Here is an 18,752-nt window from a genome sequence, read left to right as displayed (position 1 = left end):
TAACATCTATAACTGTATATAGCTCACTACCACTATTGTGGTAATTTTATTAAATTGTAATGACAAAATGTTGTAATGACATGGTGTGTTAACGATATTGCAATGAAGATGCCTCAATGGATAATGGTACACCACAGTAATTATGGCATGGCCTATCCAGATATTACTTTACAAGTAATACAGAATACTTTTGACACTTGTATCTTTAAGGCGTATTGTAAAACTTTGTACCTTGATAGTTACCAGCAATGTTTCTACACAATATGTGCAATTGCTTGCACATCATTTTGACTAACACTAGCCTTATGGGGATTATCATCAAAAAATTTATGCAAAACCATGCATCTACAGCAAACATTTAGAATTTGCATCCAGGACTCAAACAGGACAAGACAAGATGTACAAACTTACACTCTGGAATGGATCTAGGATTTTTTTGTCCAGGATGGGGGTAGGGGTGTCCAAAAAGTTAAATATTTTTTTAAAAGCATTGAAAAAAGGGTAACCCGTATTACAGGTTGTAAATACCCTGTCTCAGTGTGTGTTATTGGTAGGGGCACACCCCTTATGACTATGCAGTGTGGGTCTAGCTTGTTTTATGTGTTTTAGGCAACAATAACCTCATCCAAACAAATAGATACTGTTTCTATATACATTGGGGGAGAGGAAGGAGGGAGTTGGGTAAAAAATTTGGTGCCTGTATGATAAGTCTTACTTGTTCTCACCAATAGCAACTGTCCACGGATATATCTATAATCAACTGCATACAATCATAAGTTTATAAATTATCATGTATCACACTTAACTTTATAAGAATAAAGGTAACATAAGTGTGAAACATGATAATTTTATAAATCTTATTATGTTTGTGTTTTTAATTTTAACAGAGAGAGGGGGTCTAGACCACCCCTATCCCTCCTAAATCTGTCATGTACTCTAATGCAGGTACCATCATCATTTGTTATTGTGATCATATGCATAGTACATACACCCTTTTGAAGAAAAGTTTTGCATATCAATATTACATCAACAGTTACCTGTGCTTCCTCATCTTCCACCTTTTTCTTCCTGCAGCATTTGCATCCATTATCCACTAAATATGACATGATGACAAAAATGGGCATATAAGCCAAAGTCAGCCATGCCTCCCATGGTTCTATGACCCCTGGACTAGAATAATTCACCACAATCAACATCCATATGTAGGCCCAAATAGACCAGACTGCAGTCACTAAGAACACACCAAATTCACTAATCCTTTTGATCTCTGGCTTGGGAACACTAACAATACATATAGAAGTTATTATTAGCAAATTAAAAGCAGCACTTCCAATAATTGTAAAAGTTCCCAAGGAATCCTCGACGACTTCTTCACCTAACTTGAGAGCTGTCTCTCCCAGTGCTAGGATGATCTCCGGAGCACTACTGCCCAGAGCCATTAGTGTTAAGTTGGCCACTGTTTCATTCCAAATTAAGATTTCTCTTTCTTCCGTTTCCTTCTTTTCTGCATTATATACAATTATTTTTCGTTTTCCACTGGTTATTACTTCTATACTTGCCATAAAAATATCGGACGCAATGGCGACACCAAGAAAGAAGTACATGAGAGCCACAATGTATAAAGCACCTCTGAGACCCTTGGGCCAAAGATTCTCAGCTGGTAATAGTATCCAACTAAAGCAAGCATCTGTCCCATTGTCCAAGTACTCCACCACATAACCATTGCTGTAATAGGTGTAATGATTAACAGACATCTTGTTTTAAAGTGTCTGAAGTCTGTCTGAAATCCGTGCTTATATCCTGAAATAGAAGAAATAGCAATTAGACCGAATATGCTTCCAGATTATAGAGAACAATACATGTATAAATTTAGGGCCTAATTTGTCGAATACTAGTGGTAGTGCATGCACAGTTGCTGAGATTTAACCTTATCAGGGGTAATGAATACTGACAACACATGGGCACTGTGGTGTACTCCAATATCAAGATTGTCAAAATATGACTAAAAAATTCTATCATTTGACCTTTACATAAAAGGTCAAGGTCATTAAAATGGCACACAATAAAATGTCTTATCATGGTATACTCACATACCAAATCTCAAAGGCAAAAGACAAAAAAAGTTATAATGGTTCGGACAAAAAAACATGCCCCCCAAATTCTACTGTTTGACCTTTACATAAAAGGTCTAGGTCATAAAAAATGGCAAAAATCATGTCAAAAGATAAAAAACTTATGGCTCAGACAAACTTTGTATGATAGGCGGAAGAGGAAGATTCACACTAAAACAGTATATCCCCCTTCTGGGAAGGGGAGACATAGAAGGGGAGACACAACAAGAAATGATTTAGAAATATTTTTCCCCCCATGTGGCAAGATTGAAAAGGATCAACTTTGAATTTAGAATATCTGTAATGATAGTGAAAAACTAGTCAGAGGCAACCACAATACTACATGTAATAAAGTCTGATCTCTCAAGATACTGAACAGACATGTTTTTTGAGTCATGACCTTGGACCTTGTGATTTGAAATCCAATGGGGTCATCTACTCTTCTGGGGGTAGCAGTGCACCAAGTTTGGGGTTTGTCAATTAAGCAATAGGTTCTCAAGATACTGAGTATAGAGCAGACAATATCTTACTATGACAATTTACCTTGTGACTTCAAAACCAATAGGGGACATACTTCTTTAAGGGTGAACCAGTCTTCCAAGTTTGATTAAGTATACAATATCCTTCTATGTCCAGAGTAGATTGATCCTTGACCCTTGACTTAAAATCAATTGGGGTCATCTGCTCTTTAGTGGATACCAGTACAACATGATGATGTACTGATGTCTGTCAAGCAAAAGGTTCTTAAGATATGGAGCAGACAATACATCCAACTGACCGACTGGTACTGGAAACCAACATTCTCCCCCCCCCCCCCCCCCCTTTTTTAAAGAAATCTAAATTATAGTTCTGTCCTGCCCTGGGGGTCATGGTAAGAAGAAATATGAATCTACACTACATGAGTATGCTTGTGCATAATTTGACAAATTCTATCCCTGTAGACACTTAAAAATAGAATGTTTCCATACTCAAAAAAGAAAAAAATTAAATTTGCATTGAGGTCCGATCCTAGCCCTGTGGGTCATGACATGAACAAAGGTTGGGTTTGTCTTTACAGTGATGTTTTAATGGTAAGAAAGTCTCCTTGCCACACGTTGAAAAACATCTTGGCAAAGTGAAGAAACAGAAACCATACTGAAATTTCACGCTCATCCGAAAAATGTAATAACTGATTAGAAAAACCGTAAGATACTTAAGTCAAACCGTTGCTTTTACTTCAAAGCTTGATCTGATAAATAATCAGCCAAGTACAGCAGGACCCCCACCCCACCCTGAAAAAGAGGAACAATATACTTGCAGAATAAATTAAATAGGATTTGAAAAAATAATATCAAATGATGAATACCTTACATTGACAACAAAGAAAATCATTATCCTGTATAACATCCTTGCGACTCATTTCCTATTCACAGTACCTTGTACTATACAAACACACTTAAATGCACCTCAACATCCTTAACTGTCAGAAATTCAAGGACTACAGGTGGCCCCCCACTGACTCCCATGTTCCTTCACATTACAGCGCAGATATAAATACGTTCAGGTCATGTTTATTCAAGAGCTTATGTTTTAGCAATAGGTGCTAAAATCTTCATAAAATTATACAAGGGATTATAATCACCAAGAAAAATCAATACTGGGCATTACATGGGATTATAATTAAATGCATATAAACTGAAATAGTCTTTTACCGGCCTAAAAAATTACTTTATCTAATTACTAGAAACAAAAATACATGAAAATTTTGTATATAATATACATAAGAGAATTTTTTTTCTTTTTCTTTCTTTTTTACAAATTTATTGAGATCTATGTTACAAATAAGTGTACAAATGCATATACACATACATATACATACATTAAAGCAAGAGAGAGAGAGAGAAAAAGAGGAGTGGGGAGAGAGAAAGACTGGTGGAAATAGAGAGGGGTGGTGAAAGAGAGAGAAAGTAATATGATATCATTTGATACAAGTATGGTAAATCAATCATAACATAAGAGAATTTAACAAATTACAAAACTCTAATTACAAATTCCATTGAGGTTAAGAAATCTCATATAAATGATACTCAATTGTAATTTTCAGAGAAAATTTTGCCAAAGTACATACTCTTCTTACCAAATCTTCTAAAATTAAGATATCCAAACTAATCATTTCTACAATATCTCCATTGAATACTTGACAAAACTTTTTCAAACTGAATTCTTCCAAATAGAGGCTGCAAATCCCTCTAACAGGATTTTAGGGAAATCCTCAATGGTATAAATCCAGAGTTTATCCATTCTGATAATTCAATCTTCTATATTCCTTGGGAGTAGTAATCAAGAAAAGAAGAGACAATCTGATCAGTTGTCCGATCATGCAACAAACTGCTCATTTCCTCACAGTTTTTGCATTGATTGTTTAATTGGGCCTGAAGACTCGATGAAAATTGATTTACCTCAGCAACAGCTATTAAAGAAACCTCATTTCACAATTCTTAAGTTCCTTATACACTCAAATCTTGATAAAAACGAAAACAGCTTCATCTAGTTGATAGAGCCTAATTGGTGTCTGATTTGAAAATTGGTTCCATTTCTTTAAGCAAAGTGTTTTCCAAGAGGAAATGAACAAACCCGTATCAATCAATATAACGCTATTTCTGTAAACCCCGTGTTACCCATATCCAAGTGATGCTTCCAAACAAAGCTAAAATCAATCTTTAGCAATGTAAATATAACATATACACATACTGGTACCTTTTCTTGAAATTTTACAAATCAAAAAATGCTAAGTCAAGATTTAAGAATTCATTTAGACTCTGGGTCAATATAATTTGAAGACTATGAAACTGTCTTACATATTCTAATCGAGATTATTCAGCGCCCCTTAGAAAGTGTATACTTAAAAGACTTGTATAAGCCCACCCCATTTTAATATCTTCTTTGACATAGGGACATGCAGAAAATTTAAATGTTAAGAAATGTATTATTAATCCTCTAAACGAAACATAATCACAGGTTAGCTGTTATATACACAATAGGAAAATCATTGCGAAAAGCAATTAAAACACAATTTTAACTCTCCCCCACCGAACGATATTTAAAAATTATAAATGTGTATTTTAAAAAAGTAAATATCAAAGAAAGCTTTGACCCATATACCTTTTTACAGAATGGATGTTTGTTATGGCTACTGATCTGAGGCTATGCAACAGAAAATTACAAGGCTTAAATATAAATTGTTGTGCTTCCACTAATATCCAAGTACATTCTCATGACCACACATGTAATATTCAACTATTTCAATACAGTCTGGTATAAAAAGTTTGTAATCATTAAAAACTACAGTATTCTGTTATATCCAATGTTAAAGTGATAAACAGAAACAAAGCCCACAAAGTGGGTAGAGGAATAGATGGACGTCTTTCAGCTAGGTCTTGAAGATGTAACACCAAAAAAAAACCTCTCCTCAAGAATGACAAGGGCTGGCAAGGGGTATAATGAACTTATTTTGACCTATCCTTTTTTCATCTGGGATGAAATCAAATACATGTAGTTTACATTGTAAAAGTTATTCTATAACAATAATTATAGATACATTAACTAAAGTCTGTTTGAAGATAAACAAATTATTAGTACAAGTGTACCTTAAATCTCTATGCTGGTCTCATCCAAGCACTGGGCATCATGGTTTGAACAATCTTGAATCTACACAATATGAGGATGCTTGTATATCAATTTACTAAAATGCAGCCTTGTGGTCTGGGGAGGGACATTTTAAAAGAATTTTCAAATTTTTCCCTCTACAAAGCTAAGTTAATCCCTGTTGCGGCAATATCATGGCTCCTTGGGTCATGGTGTGCACAGATTTGGGAATTTACGTCACATGATGCCTGTGTAACAGGAAAGGAGAAAATGCACTATACCAGACTGGGATTTGAACCTGGGCTCCATGAATTTTTAGTCAAGTGTTCCATCAACCAAGCTATCTGCCCACCAGTGATCGAACCTGGCTGACTGCCACATTCATCCCTCTTTAAATGTCTATACACTTTGAAGACATCAATCCAGGATTTTCATCTGTGGGCATGCATTTTTGTCCATTAGTTTTAGGTGCTAGTCAATGACATCAAATGTAGTAGAGAGGGAGAAAATGCCACAGACCAGACCACGATTCGAACCTGTGCTCCCTGTATCTCTAATAATGTGCTCTACGACCGAACTACCTGGACTCAGTTGCATTATGATGAGTTAAGTTTAACTGACAGTTAACGTCTAGTTAACGCTATATAAATATAGGAGTTAATGGGAAGTTAACTGTCTGTTAAAGTTAACTAACCATCGTGCAACTGGGTCCTGGTCACCTGTGATTAACCAAGCTGTCCATCTCATTCTTTCCTCCTTAAAAAATATCACCCCAGGGTTCTCATCTTCTGTCAGGCATTTTCACCCATCAATTCCTGGGCAGATCTACCTCACCAGATAACAGGATGGGAGAAAATACAACAGATCAGACTGGGATTCCAACCAAGGACCCGGAATCTCAAGACAGGTGCTCTACCAGCTGTCATATCTGGCCACCCGTGATCGAACCCAGCTGACTGCCACATTCCTTCCTTCTTTATAAGTATTCATATTTTAAAGATGTCAACCCAGGATCTTTATCCCTTCTCAGGCATTTTCGCTTGTCATTTCCAGAGGCTGGTCTACTGCACCAAATATAACAGGAAAAGAAAAAATGCAATGGACCAGACTGGGATTTGAATCTGGGCCTCCTGATCATATCGAATCTTAAGTCAGATGCTCTACCAACTGAGCTATCAAGCACTGGTGATCAAACCCATCCATCTGCCATACTAGAATATGAGTTTCACAAATAGTAACTTTGTCATTCATAAGAAGATTTTAACAAAATTAGCCTATATATTTCTATGTAAAACCTTTAACCAATTCCTGGTCTGAAGGTCTTGGATTGAAGAAACTTGCATCTTCATTATACAGAGTTTTCCTACAAGTTTAGCTTTATTTGGTCTTAGCAGATGATTATAAAAACCCTCTTTTTGAAAAAAATTTTCTTCATTATCTCCCCTTGTAAAGGAGTATGGCCCTGTCATCTGAACGGTGAAACTTAAATTCCTTTTACCCATTGGCAAGTATACTTTGAGCCAAGCTTGATTGAAATAGACATAACGGTTTTGAAGAAGTCAAAAATATGAACAGTTTACAGACAGATGATGCATAAATTTCAATCAGAAAAGCTTACTTGAGCTGGAATGGCTCAGGTGATCTGGTACTACAGACTGTAACAGAATCCAGCTTCATTAGTACGAGTGTGGGATGGCGGAATTTCCCTCACCCAAATGAGTAAGTAATGAAGGATTATTTTTCTCACATTTTACCTACAGGTTAGTGCCGTAATTCGGGAGCTTTGAGAAGATCAAAATCCTCATTTGAACTTTAAAAATGCAAAAACTAATTAGACAGTCAGTAAGAGCATACCTGAGAATGGTTTACACTTCATGTGTTACACTAAATAACCCCAGAAAGCAAAATCAAATCCAAATTTGAGAAATCCAATGCAAAACATGTAACTTAAATCATCAAAAATACATGACATAATAAATTTAAATTGACAGCTAGACTGTAAGTATCCTGTGTATTATTTCCTCAAACCAATTTTCTGAGAAATATAATTTATGGAACGACAAATATTCTAAATAATTCATACCATACTTGTTTAATTCGCTGACCATTCCATACTAACTGTTACGAATTCCAATAAATATTCTGATCAAAGATGCTCTGCAATTTGAAATTTCCCTACAGAATGTAAGAAGTTTGTAAATTGTATGTTTACATAGAGAACAATGTACTAAATGAAATTTACTTCCCCAAGCGAATTGCTCCTGAGACTGAAAAAATTGATATTTTCAACTCATGCAAATCATTCATGTCCACTGGGAATAAATCATTATATAGCGAATTCTAAAGTTAATGAGTTATATTTCCTATATGTACCAATACTTCAGATGGAACAATATTTTGAATGCAGTCATATGCTTGTAAAGAAAATTTCATGACAAAACAAGATCTTTTTCAATTTTTTTCCTTCCTTATAAGTGTGTTTTATGTTGTTGAAATTCTTATCATTTAACTACCATTCGAAATCCTGAAATTGAAGACAAGGAAAATCAAACTGGCCATGTATAACTTTTGTATCATCTGTAATTTCTGCCAAAAATGCCAAACAAGATGAAAAAAAGCAATTTTGACAACTAAGGTATTAATCCACAAGATGATGGGTGTGTACCATCTTTGCTTACATCAGAGAAAGTGTAATGAAGATCAGATTCACGGTGATAAATGATACATATTTCATGAACTCTGCTAACTGATTGCCTGTAAGATCAATGCTTTCATTACAGCCTGTGGAAGTCCGGTAATATAAAGCTGTTGGGCCATATCAGTTTTGGGTCTCGATCTTCTCCACTTTTATCAATTAGCAATATGCACTGGGTAAATATAGATAAATTTAATTTATCACATCATTGATTCTGCCACATTATTTCATCATGAGGAGATAAAATTGATGTATATGAAAAATGTAGATTTCATTCTGAATAATACATCAAGAAACTCACATGCTACATTTTAATTAGAAATAGAAAGTAGTCAATTAAAACAGTAAAGGGGGTAGAGAGTAAACACTTTACCAGATCAGGTCAGGCTAATTACGATTCAAAAGGAGTTAAAAGTATGTTAATCTTGATCATTCGTGCGCAAAGTCCAATGGGCATACAATATCCTCTAGGTTACCACACACAAATAGAATACGAAATAACACGCAGGATTAACTCTCACCTGTCTACAGCTGTGATTAACGAAAGTTTACTTCCCACCCCAACCAACACATGGGTCTGCACAACTCCGATCTCTATTGTTCATTTGCAAACTTCACCTGAAACATAAAAAAAGTGAATAAAGATTATGATCAGATTATCTTAAACCCACATTTGGCTACATTTGTATTTCCATTTCACAATCAACAGAGGAGTTTAATTGTATCTAAATATGTTATTATGTACTTTTCATCAAACAAAGAATGGCAAATGCAAAAACCCATGAAGTAGGCTTACATGTGCATATCAATATGAACACTAATTCAGTCCAATTTTACCCATCTGTTCTAGGTTGGACATTGTTATCCATACTTACAGCAAATGATTGATTTAAATTGAACATTTATTAGTGATTTATCAATATCAATGGTTGAAAGTGGAAAAACTGTATTAATTTCTACTCAATTTAGCTAAATTTAATTATAATTCAAAGAAAATGTGTGTGTTGCCACCTTTAAGATGTCGGACACATATAAACAAAAGCATAAATCAACATCAGAAAATTACGTATTACATTAAGTTTACAGACGGACAGACAGACTATGGACAAACGTTGATCACAAAACCTCACGAGCTTCCAGCTCAGGTGAGCTAAAACACAGTAGGACTCTTATAATTTTAAAAATGACTATATGCAGTGTTCGAAATTAACCATAGACCGAGTCTATGTCAAATAACACTGGTCTATGCCAATTGTAATTGAGATAGACCAAATTGTCTATGCCATTTTTCTAGATTTAAAGAAATAAAGTTATCCCCAAAGGGACCCTGCATGGTCAGTCAACGTCTGATAAACGTTATGAGGTAAGGAGGATATTGTTATGGAAATGGAAAAAATATGTTTTCTAAGTACATTAGAAGTAAATGAAAGTGTTTTAAATTTGTGGGGTTTTTTTCCCATCGATGTTGTGGTCTATGCCAATTCGATGAGGTCTATGTCATATTGTTTTGGCATAGACCCATGGTCTATACCAAGTTTTAAACCAATTTCGAACACTGTCTATGTGCCTTTTATCATCTTTGATAGGAAAAAATTATCTTCTACAAATGTAGGTAAAAATTTTCCATTTAAAGGATCTAACTTGACAATTTTATTATGTATTCCAGATAGTCATAACAATGATCCTTAAAATGCTGGTATGTTTCATGTATATGATATATCATACTTCTTGGGAAAACTATGAAAGAACTGCAATCCATTTGTTAGTTAATATTTAATTTTTTTCCCTTGTCTATTACTTTTTCTTTCAATAGTTTTAGGGTAGGGCAGAACATTTCTTCCTTTTTTTTTCTTTCTTCATTATTTGACATTTTTGAAAGATATAAGATCTCCGGAAAAAAATCTTCACAGCAAAAATGAATAATGGGTATTTTCAAATTTAGAACAATAAAATTGTTACTAGATATTCCTGCATTATTTCAACCCTTGAAATATAAAGTTAAGTGAAGAATCTGGAACCATACAATAATGGTACAATTTTAAAACTCAAGGTCGACATCCAAGGCTAAAAAAATGAATTTGTATGTTCATGCAATTATATTAGGGATTAAATTAAGGCGATCGAGTCGACCAACAAATATGAGTCAAACGACAAAGACACATGCACAATTGATTGATTGATTGAATATTGTTTAACTTCCCTCTTGAGAATATTTCACTCATATGGAGACGTCATCACTGCCGGTGAAGGGCTGCAAAATTTAGGCCTGTTACTAAAATTTCAAGAAATCAAGAAGTTAAAAATGCGTTCAATTGTTAATGGACGACACATGATGAGGGATGCAGACCAATAGGAAAAGGTTGATTGAATGACTCCGCTAGGTGATCTGAAAATCCATGAAAGTCAAATCTTATAGCGATTGAAGAATGGAATTTTTGAAAAATATGCAATAATCAAGATCAAAGGGACAAAAAGGTGTGGTAAACTGGGATTTAAAACATGATACCAAAACTCTTTATATAGTACAACATAACTTATAGATTGAGTTACAGACCCTGAAATGATCTACTTTCCCACTTGAATGGTTCAAGCATTTGAAAATTTCCTCAGTTGTTGACTCAATGATAGAATGAAGCAGAATCTGGAAATGCTTGTTCTACAGTTTCAAATGTAAGCAGTCTAAACAAAACAGCAAAAGTAGTGAATGTATCTTTTTCATGAAATGCTGGTAATATATATGCAAAGACCCGCAGCATGGGTTTTCAAAGTGGAAGTGGGGAAACCTGGGAAGAATTCAGTAGAAATAGTATTACCCCATTACAGTTTTCTACTGTCTAAAAACGAGGGAGAATTGTATAAGTTAAAATACTTGTAAATGCCTCATGCCACTATATTTGCATTTATGTCATAAGATGCAGACTTGCAGTGATTGTCATTGATACATATTCCTGTTTGGTGTTATACATGAAATTTGTAGTTATAAACATTGTTGAAAAAGCCCCCCCCCCCCCCCCCCTTCTCTCCCGAATATAACAAAATACAACCAAACATGCAATCAGAATTAACATACTAACATAAAGTGTACAAAAACACTGACTGAGCTCACATATATATATATATATATATAAAACCACTAAAGTTCCAACAACACCCGATACCTCAGAGTGTCGGATCCACAACATGGATACAAGGTCAAATACAAAATATTATACAAAGCACTAAAATGACCAACGACACGAACACCAAGATTGTCAAATTTTCGGGACGACCCATCCCTTCTTCAGGACAAATGAAAACAATATATATATATATATATATATATATATATATAATCTATTTTGTAAGGATATTTCAATGAGGGAAATGCAAATTATTATTATGATCAATTAGATAGAAAAAGTATTTCCATGCAACACTATCTGATCAGCCATTGGAACATTAGTCTTCTGATATCGATGCTGAGTGGACAGGAGATTTCTTGGAGAAATTTCACAGGTAATAGTTCAGATTGCAAATTTTAGTTCAAAATAATTTCCTTCCATTCTTGCGCATGTGTTACTTTTCATTTTGTCCTCATTATAAAGATCAACCCTTTCACTTAAAGAGTTTCTAATGACAATGCAAAGACAATGAACGGTGAACACACGGAGAGCAAATGGTGAACGGATGGGGAATGCAAATAGGAAAATGGTAAAGTAGAATGTTTCAGGGACTACAATGTCAAGAACATAAGAATTCAGATTAAAACTTATAGTTATCAGTAAAACGTTCTTGTCACAAATAAAACATATGCAGAACATTCTAAATATTTGAACATATCTCTTAAAGAGGTTCGCACCTGAGATTTGGAGTAATGTCAATTTTTTAAGAAGTGTATTTTTGATTTCCACATTGAAGGAGAATCAGGAATTAAAAAGAAAAAAACTCTTGAGTTCGCAATGCTTAATTATACCCCCCGCAACAAGTTGTGGGGGGGGGGGGGGGGGGGGGGGGGGTATACTGGAATCGGGTTGTCCGTCTGTCTGTCCGTCCGTCCGTCTGTAGACGCAATGGTTTCCGGGCTCTATAGCATTATCCTTTCCACCTACCGTCACCATATCATATATATGGACTACCCATGGGATGAAGATGTTTCCTATCGATTTTGGGGTCAAAAGGTCAAAGGTCAAGCGCACTGGACATCGAAGTAGCAATATGGTTTCCGGGCTCTAAAGCGTTATCCTTTCCACCTACAGTCACCATATCATACATATGGACTACCCATGGGATGAAGATGTTCCCTATCGATTTTGGGGTCAAAAGGTCAAAGGTCAAGTGCACTGGACATCGAAGTAGCAATATGGTTTCTGGGCTCTAAAGCGTTATCCTTTCCACCTACAGTCACCATATCATACATATGGACTACCCATGGGATGAAGATGTTCCCTATCGATTTTGGGGTCAAAAGGTCAAAGGTCAAGTGAACTGGACATTGAAGTAGCAATATGGTTTCTGGGCTCTAAAGCGTTATCCTTTCCACCTACAGTCATCATATCATACATATGGACTACCCATGGGATGAAGATGTTCCCTATCGATTTTGGGGTCAAAAGGTCAAAGGTCACATGCACTGGACATCGAAGTAGCAATATGGTTCGGTTTGTCATGCCATTTGTTTTTTACACTCAGAAAAGAGGTAGTTTATACCTATTACCAACACCCTTTGGGAGATTGGGGTAAGCGGGGGGTATTCTTAGTGAGCATTGCTCACAGTACCTCTTGTCGTTATTGATCGAGCTACAGTGTTCTAAACATGACCTTTTTGCACTTAAATTTATTCAACACAACATAAGTAACACAAATTAATCATTGCAGAAAATAGATATATAATCATGTCTTCTAACAATACAAATAAAAAAAAAAAAGGTTAATACTAGAAATGGAAATGAATAATGACCTTTTTGCACTTGATATACGAAAAAATTCAGGATATCAAATTTGAGTTTAAAAGGACATATTGGGATTAATGTCAATTTCTAAAATTCCACATAATTTCCAAGGTCTTGTGTTATGATTTAAAATGAAACTAAAAAAAAAGTGGGGGTTGCATGAGCATAAAAATTTTTAATCATTGGCGAAAATACTTAATTTTTAAACAATTTAATTGCGAGTAAATTAATTCTAACTCTTTTAAGAATTGGTGTTCTATTTGGAAAAATGTATCAACCAAATTAATAAATTACATTTGAACTATAGTTCCAAGTCTCAAATACTTGTATCATAAATCATAAAACTGAAATACAAGTACAAGTATAGGAGTATAAAAATAGAAGATATATTGGATGAAACTAAAACTGTAAAATCATGCAGATATAGAACTTTTTGATTAATCAATCCTTCTGCCACAAAATATAGACCCTGTCAAACCCTTTCAAAAATTGAATTAACACAACAATTTTCAACTGGATAGGGTTCAGCATATAGGTATGTGTAATATGTTTGCACCAATGGAATCAGTTATGAACCAGTAGCATCCTGCACAGTTGTGCTCAAAAGCTCAGGAGCTAACTTCCTTAAACTAGGTCATTTATTTAGTATCATTCCAAATATCTTGACACATTAGGGAAAACTACTTTCATCTGTTAATTACAAGAGAAAACTAAATACCGTTATACAAGACACCAACACCATGACCAGTCACTCATCTACAAGGAAGCCAGACTACAGTCATTCTTTGATTTGCATATTTTATTGTTATTGTGTTCAGCTTCTGCATTATATTTCTTGATTTAGAGAACAACATAATCTTTAGACGATTTACTTATAGGATATTGATTCAATATTGGGAAAATACGCCCGCCTGAGGTTTTGCATGGTAAAACCAAACTTGTGAGGTTTGCAGAGATCTGCACAAAGACCGAGAGTGGGCATATTTTAATCGGCATACAGTCAATAACCTTTTTTATCACATCTTTAAATTCTACATATATTTCTTAATCTAAAAGTATATACCTAAGGTATTTTTCTACATTTTCAGAAGCAAACTCAGTGTTTAAGTCTGCCATCATTATTTGTAAGCAAAGGAAAGGTGATGTTTCAACTGTGTATATAGTAAAAGTATATATAAGTCCTAGACCTTTTCAGGGTGTGCTTTTGTGGGTCATTAAAAGCTTGGGTTATATTATCTCTAAAAATTCCGTAGAAAAATTTTCTAAATGTGCGATTAAATGTTATTAGTACTGTATCATACTATTCACTTGATATTTAGTTCACTTATTATAATCCACTCTGATATAGTGACTGTATACAATGTTAAGTCTGTCATAAAATTTACAATTCAATAACTCCAATACTATTCATTACAATTATTTTGATTGAACAAAAGTAAAGCTAAACGAGAATTTGCACATCAATATATCCCAAAACGCTATGTATATACATACGCGCCTGGAAACAAATAACATAGTGCAGGCTAGGAAACTAAAGTATTCAATGAAATTGATAATACAGGGAACGTATTGGAATTAAAGAATCAAACATTCCTTTTGAAGAATTTATCGATGTGTAAACTCCGGACATTTTACTCACAAACTTAGCAACTTTTATTCAGTTTGTGAGTAAAATGTCCAGAGTTTACACATTGATAAATTCTTCAAAAAGAATGTTTAATCCTATAATATCATGCAGTCAATGTCCTAGCTCATGATCTAACATTCTATGATTTCGTCTGTCACTCTGCATGTTTATGGTAACTATAACAGTGCTATTTGTAACAGGAACCATAACAGACGTTCTCCAAATATTAATTCCGTCTATCAAACAGTGGCTTCTGTTTAAGTAATTTCAATTGAATTGTTCAACAGACACTTATATATACTAACAATATGAATTTTATTCCAAGTCCTCTTTTTAGAAGAGAGCTTAGTCTAAACTGAAGATTAAATATTATCCAGTCTATATCTAACAAAAATGTATATCTGCTGGTCATTAAATTTCACAATACCAATCATGAAAGAACCTCAATACATACCTATGACATGAATTTCAAATCATTTCATAAAAAATAATAGACCAAGTCTAAATGGTGTGTTAAAAATAACACATGCACATTTATGTGTGCTACCAATTTCAACTAAAGTCTTCAAAAGATACTTATATTATCAACTAACAGAATGTATTTCAAATGCTAACAGAATGAATTTCACACTCTTTCCATTGCTTACACTTATAATGTTTAAACATACATTTTCCAATCAAATTAGTGCACATGCATGCATGTGCTGTTTAGTAATTTTGAACAATTGCTGGTCTGTTAATTATAAGTCTTATCATATACCTACAACATGAATTTCAAAACATATAACAATAAAACAAACAAGACTGATAAAAAAAATAACCAACCAAAGCAATGTATATGTGCATGCATTTCAGATCTATTAACCATATTACTGTATATAGGCGCTTTCATTACATATCCATGATATGAATGAAAGGTGAAGATAACTAACCTTGATTAATCTCATAACTCCTATAAGCAATACAAAATAGAGTTGGGCAAACACAGACCCCTGGATATCAGAGGTGGGATCAGGTGCCTAGGAGTAGTACCGTAAGCATCTCCTGTTGACCAGTCACACCCACCGTGACCCCTATATTTTGATCAGGTACATGGAGTTATCCACAGTCAAAATCAGTGTGCCACAATCGGTATGAAACACGTCAGACAGCATTTGACCCAATGACAGGTTATATGGGCAAACTAGATCAATATAACAACCATAGAATTTGCGAAATGCTGATTTTAAACGAGACTGTTGAAACCCCTGTATCATCTATTTGTTTGTCAGTAATATGCCTGTCTCGATTTAAAAACTGATCATGCTCAGAACATTACATACTCAAAATTAAGTTTACATGCATGTGCATGCTACATCAGTGATTTTGATCATCCCATCAGTTAATCAAGAGTCTCAATGTAATTTTCAAACTATTTCATTGAAAATCAAACATGTTATATTGTTGCCTTGTTAGATACATGCATATACAAGCAAAATGTTATTTGTTCCCACATACAAATGGTATGCCAGGTTTTTTTAAGGTCTTTTCAAGGGCCTCCTGGGCCTTAGTTTCCAATACGGAAAAATAGCGAAATTTGCTTGAAATTGGGAAAAACGTTCCATGGATACAAAGCAAGGAGAAAACCAAACCAGTGCAATAAGGAATAAGCTCCTCTTGACCTGCAATTAGTCAAAGCTTATCTCATTTAAATAAACAGAGGCCCCCAAAAAAAGGTTTTGAAGCAAAAAGGCCCCTGAAGAAGATTTATGAACTAACGTTGCGTGGGGTACAATAGGAAGGCCTCGAGCTTTAAAAGCATGAAATAAGTTACACGGACAACCATGTGCAAGGTATTTTCTCAAGTCCAACAACCTGCAATTTTCTCAAAAAATAAAGAAAATCAAAATCCTTGCCACATGCAAATACAAACATTCTGCAAAATAAAAAGGTCCTAACCTGAAAACTGTGGGAGAGGTTAGACAGACAAATAATGTACCCTCCATATAACATTAAATTTCAAATAAAGGGGCAAAACTCCTGCAAGAGAGGTTGAAATGGAGCAAATTGCAACATGGTCTAGATCGAGTGACCTATATAGAAGCTACACAGCAAAGTTCAGCATGAAATGTGTCAGAGAACAGAAAATCCCAAATGGATGGATGGGCGTACATAAACTGTACGAAAATACGACCCATCTAAAGACAAGCATACAAGAAGATTTCATTTAATCCAGTGTCATTTCTAAGAACACTTATGGTATAAAAAAAAGGGGCTGAAGAAAAGAGTAAGAATAAGAAATCGAGTAAAACCAATATTTTTCCAAACATAGTTGGGGAACATTACCAAATGTGTGCAAAGTAATGAATGTAAGATATCTGGAAGAATCCATCCATTGATGTCAAACATGGCCTAGTTTTTCATAGTAAAGACCTTCTTCTCATCAATGCATATTTATTTAAATCATATTTGTTAGATAATTATGATCTTAACACTGCGTTATTTGCAGAACCATCTATTCTATTTTATTGACTGATTCACTGAAAAGCATAGCCACCCGTAGAGATGTGCGATATTTTAGCTATTGTCCACTAATCAATGTGCATCATGTCAGAATTCAATATCTTGCAAGTAAAACAAACTTTCAAAACCCTTACTGTTGAGTTTTAAATCGCTGGTTAACCATTTGATCAATTGGTTTTTAAATGTCCAAGATTATAACAATACTATAGGTATTTTAAACGAAGGGTTTTAGGCTAAATCCAGTTCACAAGCATAATGCATCTAAAGCCTATCTATGTACGTAACTGTGCCAAAGTTTAATATGTTACCCAGTCTTGCACATGTTAAACATTTCTCCACATGCAGTTTTACTGTAGATCCTTATATATACATCAAATTAAAAATGATCAATCTAAACATTCTATGGAAGTAAAGCAGTACCAGAAAGAGTCTTCTACATATGAATATTACTGGACAGTCAGCGTCCCTGAAACATTCTACTTTCTCATTAATCTGTTGGTTCGCCATTCCCAAATTGCTGTTCATTCACCGTGCACTTGCCATTCAATTTTGCGCTCACCATTCACCGACCACTTGTGTTCACCGTTCACAAAGCGTTCAGCATTCACTCACCGTGTCTTAACTGGATCTTCACCTGCATGCACTCACCGAGTTCATTCAACATTCACTCATCATTCAGTCTTTAATCATATTGTTTTTTCATTGTTATTCGGAACTCCGAAGTGAAAGGTTCGATCTTTCTAACATAGACAAAATGAAAATGAAATATGTACACAAATGTTGGAAGGATTTAACTCTCACATCATATTACAAATATGATTTTAAACAACAAATCCCCAATATTCTTGATTAATTATAAAAAGGCAAAAATTCTAGATATTATAGAATATGTTATCAAGCATGCAATCTTTTTCTAGTTTTCCATGTATCTGTACATAGTGTCTATATGTGATTTGTTTTTATTTGTGCATGCTTGTTGCATGAATTTACCATGATTTCATGAGCAATATCCATTCAATATGTTTTGATTGAATATATATTAGGAACAATGAAACATGCTGTTTCATTATTTCAATTTACTTTACTTTTAAGAAAGCTTTCGCCCAGAATTTTAATCATTGAATTAGTAATTAGCACCAGATTATTGAATCTAAATTCTTTCTTTAAAAAAAATTGATAGAAATAAAACAATACTTTTAAGCTTTATATATTCAAGCTTTATTGTTATTTCGATTAAAAAGGTATTTCTAAATTGATTAAAAATC

At 34.3% G+C, this 18,752-nt stretch overlaps 1 protein-coding gene across 9 annotated transcripts in view; it reads right to left on the bottom strand.

The window, feature by feature from the left end:
• Positions 1 to 18,752, bottom strand: part of LOC125649575 (sodium/calcium exchanger 2-like) — a 100,484-nt gene that overhangs the window by 44,398 nt on the left and 37,334 nt on the right. For 7 of the 9 annotated variants that reach the window (XM_056164535.1, XM_048877208.2, XM_056164536.1 and 4 more), the window contains exons 2-3: positions 8,952 to 9,048; positions 1,038 to 1,800 (exon numbers count right to left, since the gene is read on the bottom strand). In XM_056164535.1, the coding sequence (XP_056020510.1) occupies positions 1,038 to 1,754 (717 nt within the window). In that variant the 5' untranslated portion in view covers positions 1,755 to 1,800; positions 8,952 to 9,048. Of the gene's footprint in view, positions 1 to 1,037; positions 1,801 to 4,218; positions 4,235 to 8,951; positions 10,703 to 18,752 lie in introns of those variants that run through there. The other 2 variants (XM_048877204.2, XM_048877205.2) reach the window with 2 other exon arrangements.

The sequence above is a fragment of the Ostrea edulis genome, chromosome 5 (assembly GCF_947568905.1).
Source record: "Ostrea edulis chromosome 5, xbOstEdul1.1, whole genome shotgun sequence".
Classification (NCBI taxonomy): Eukaryota; Metazoa; Mollusca; class Bivalvia; order Ostreida; family Ostreidae; genus Ostrea; species Ostrea edulis.
This window is presented reverse-complemented; position numbering and strand designations above follow the sequence as displayed.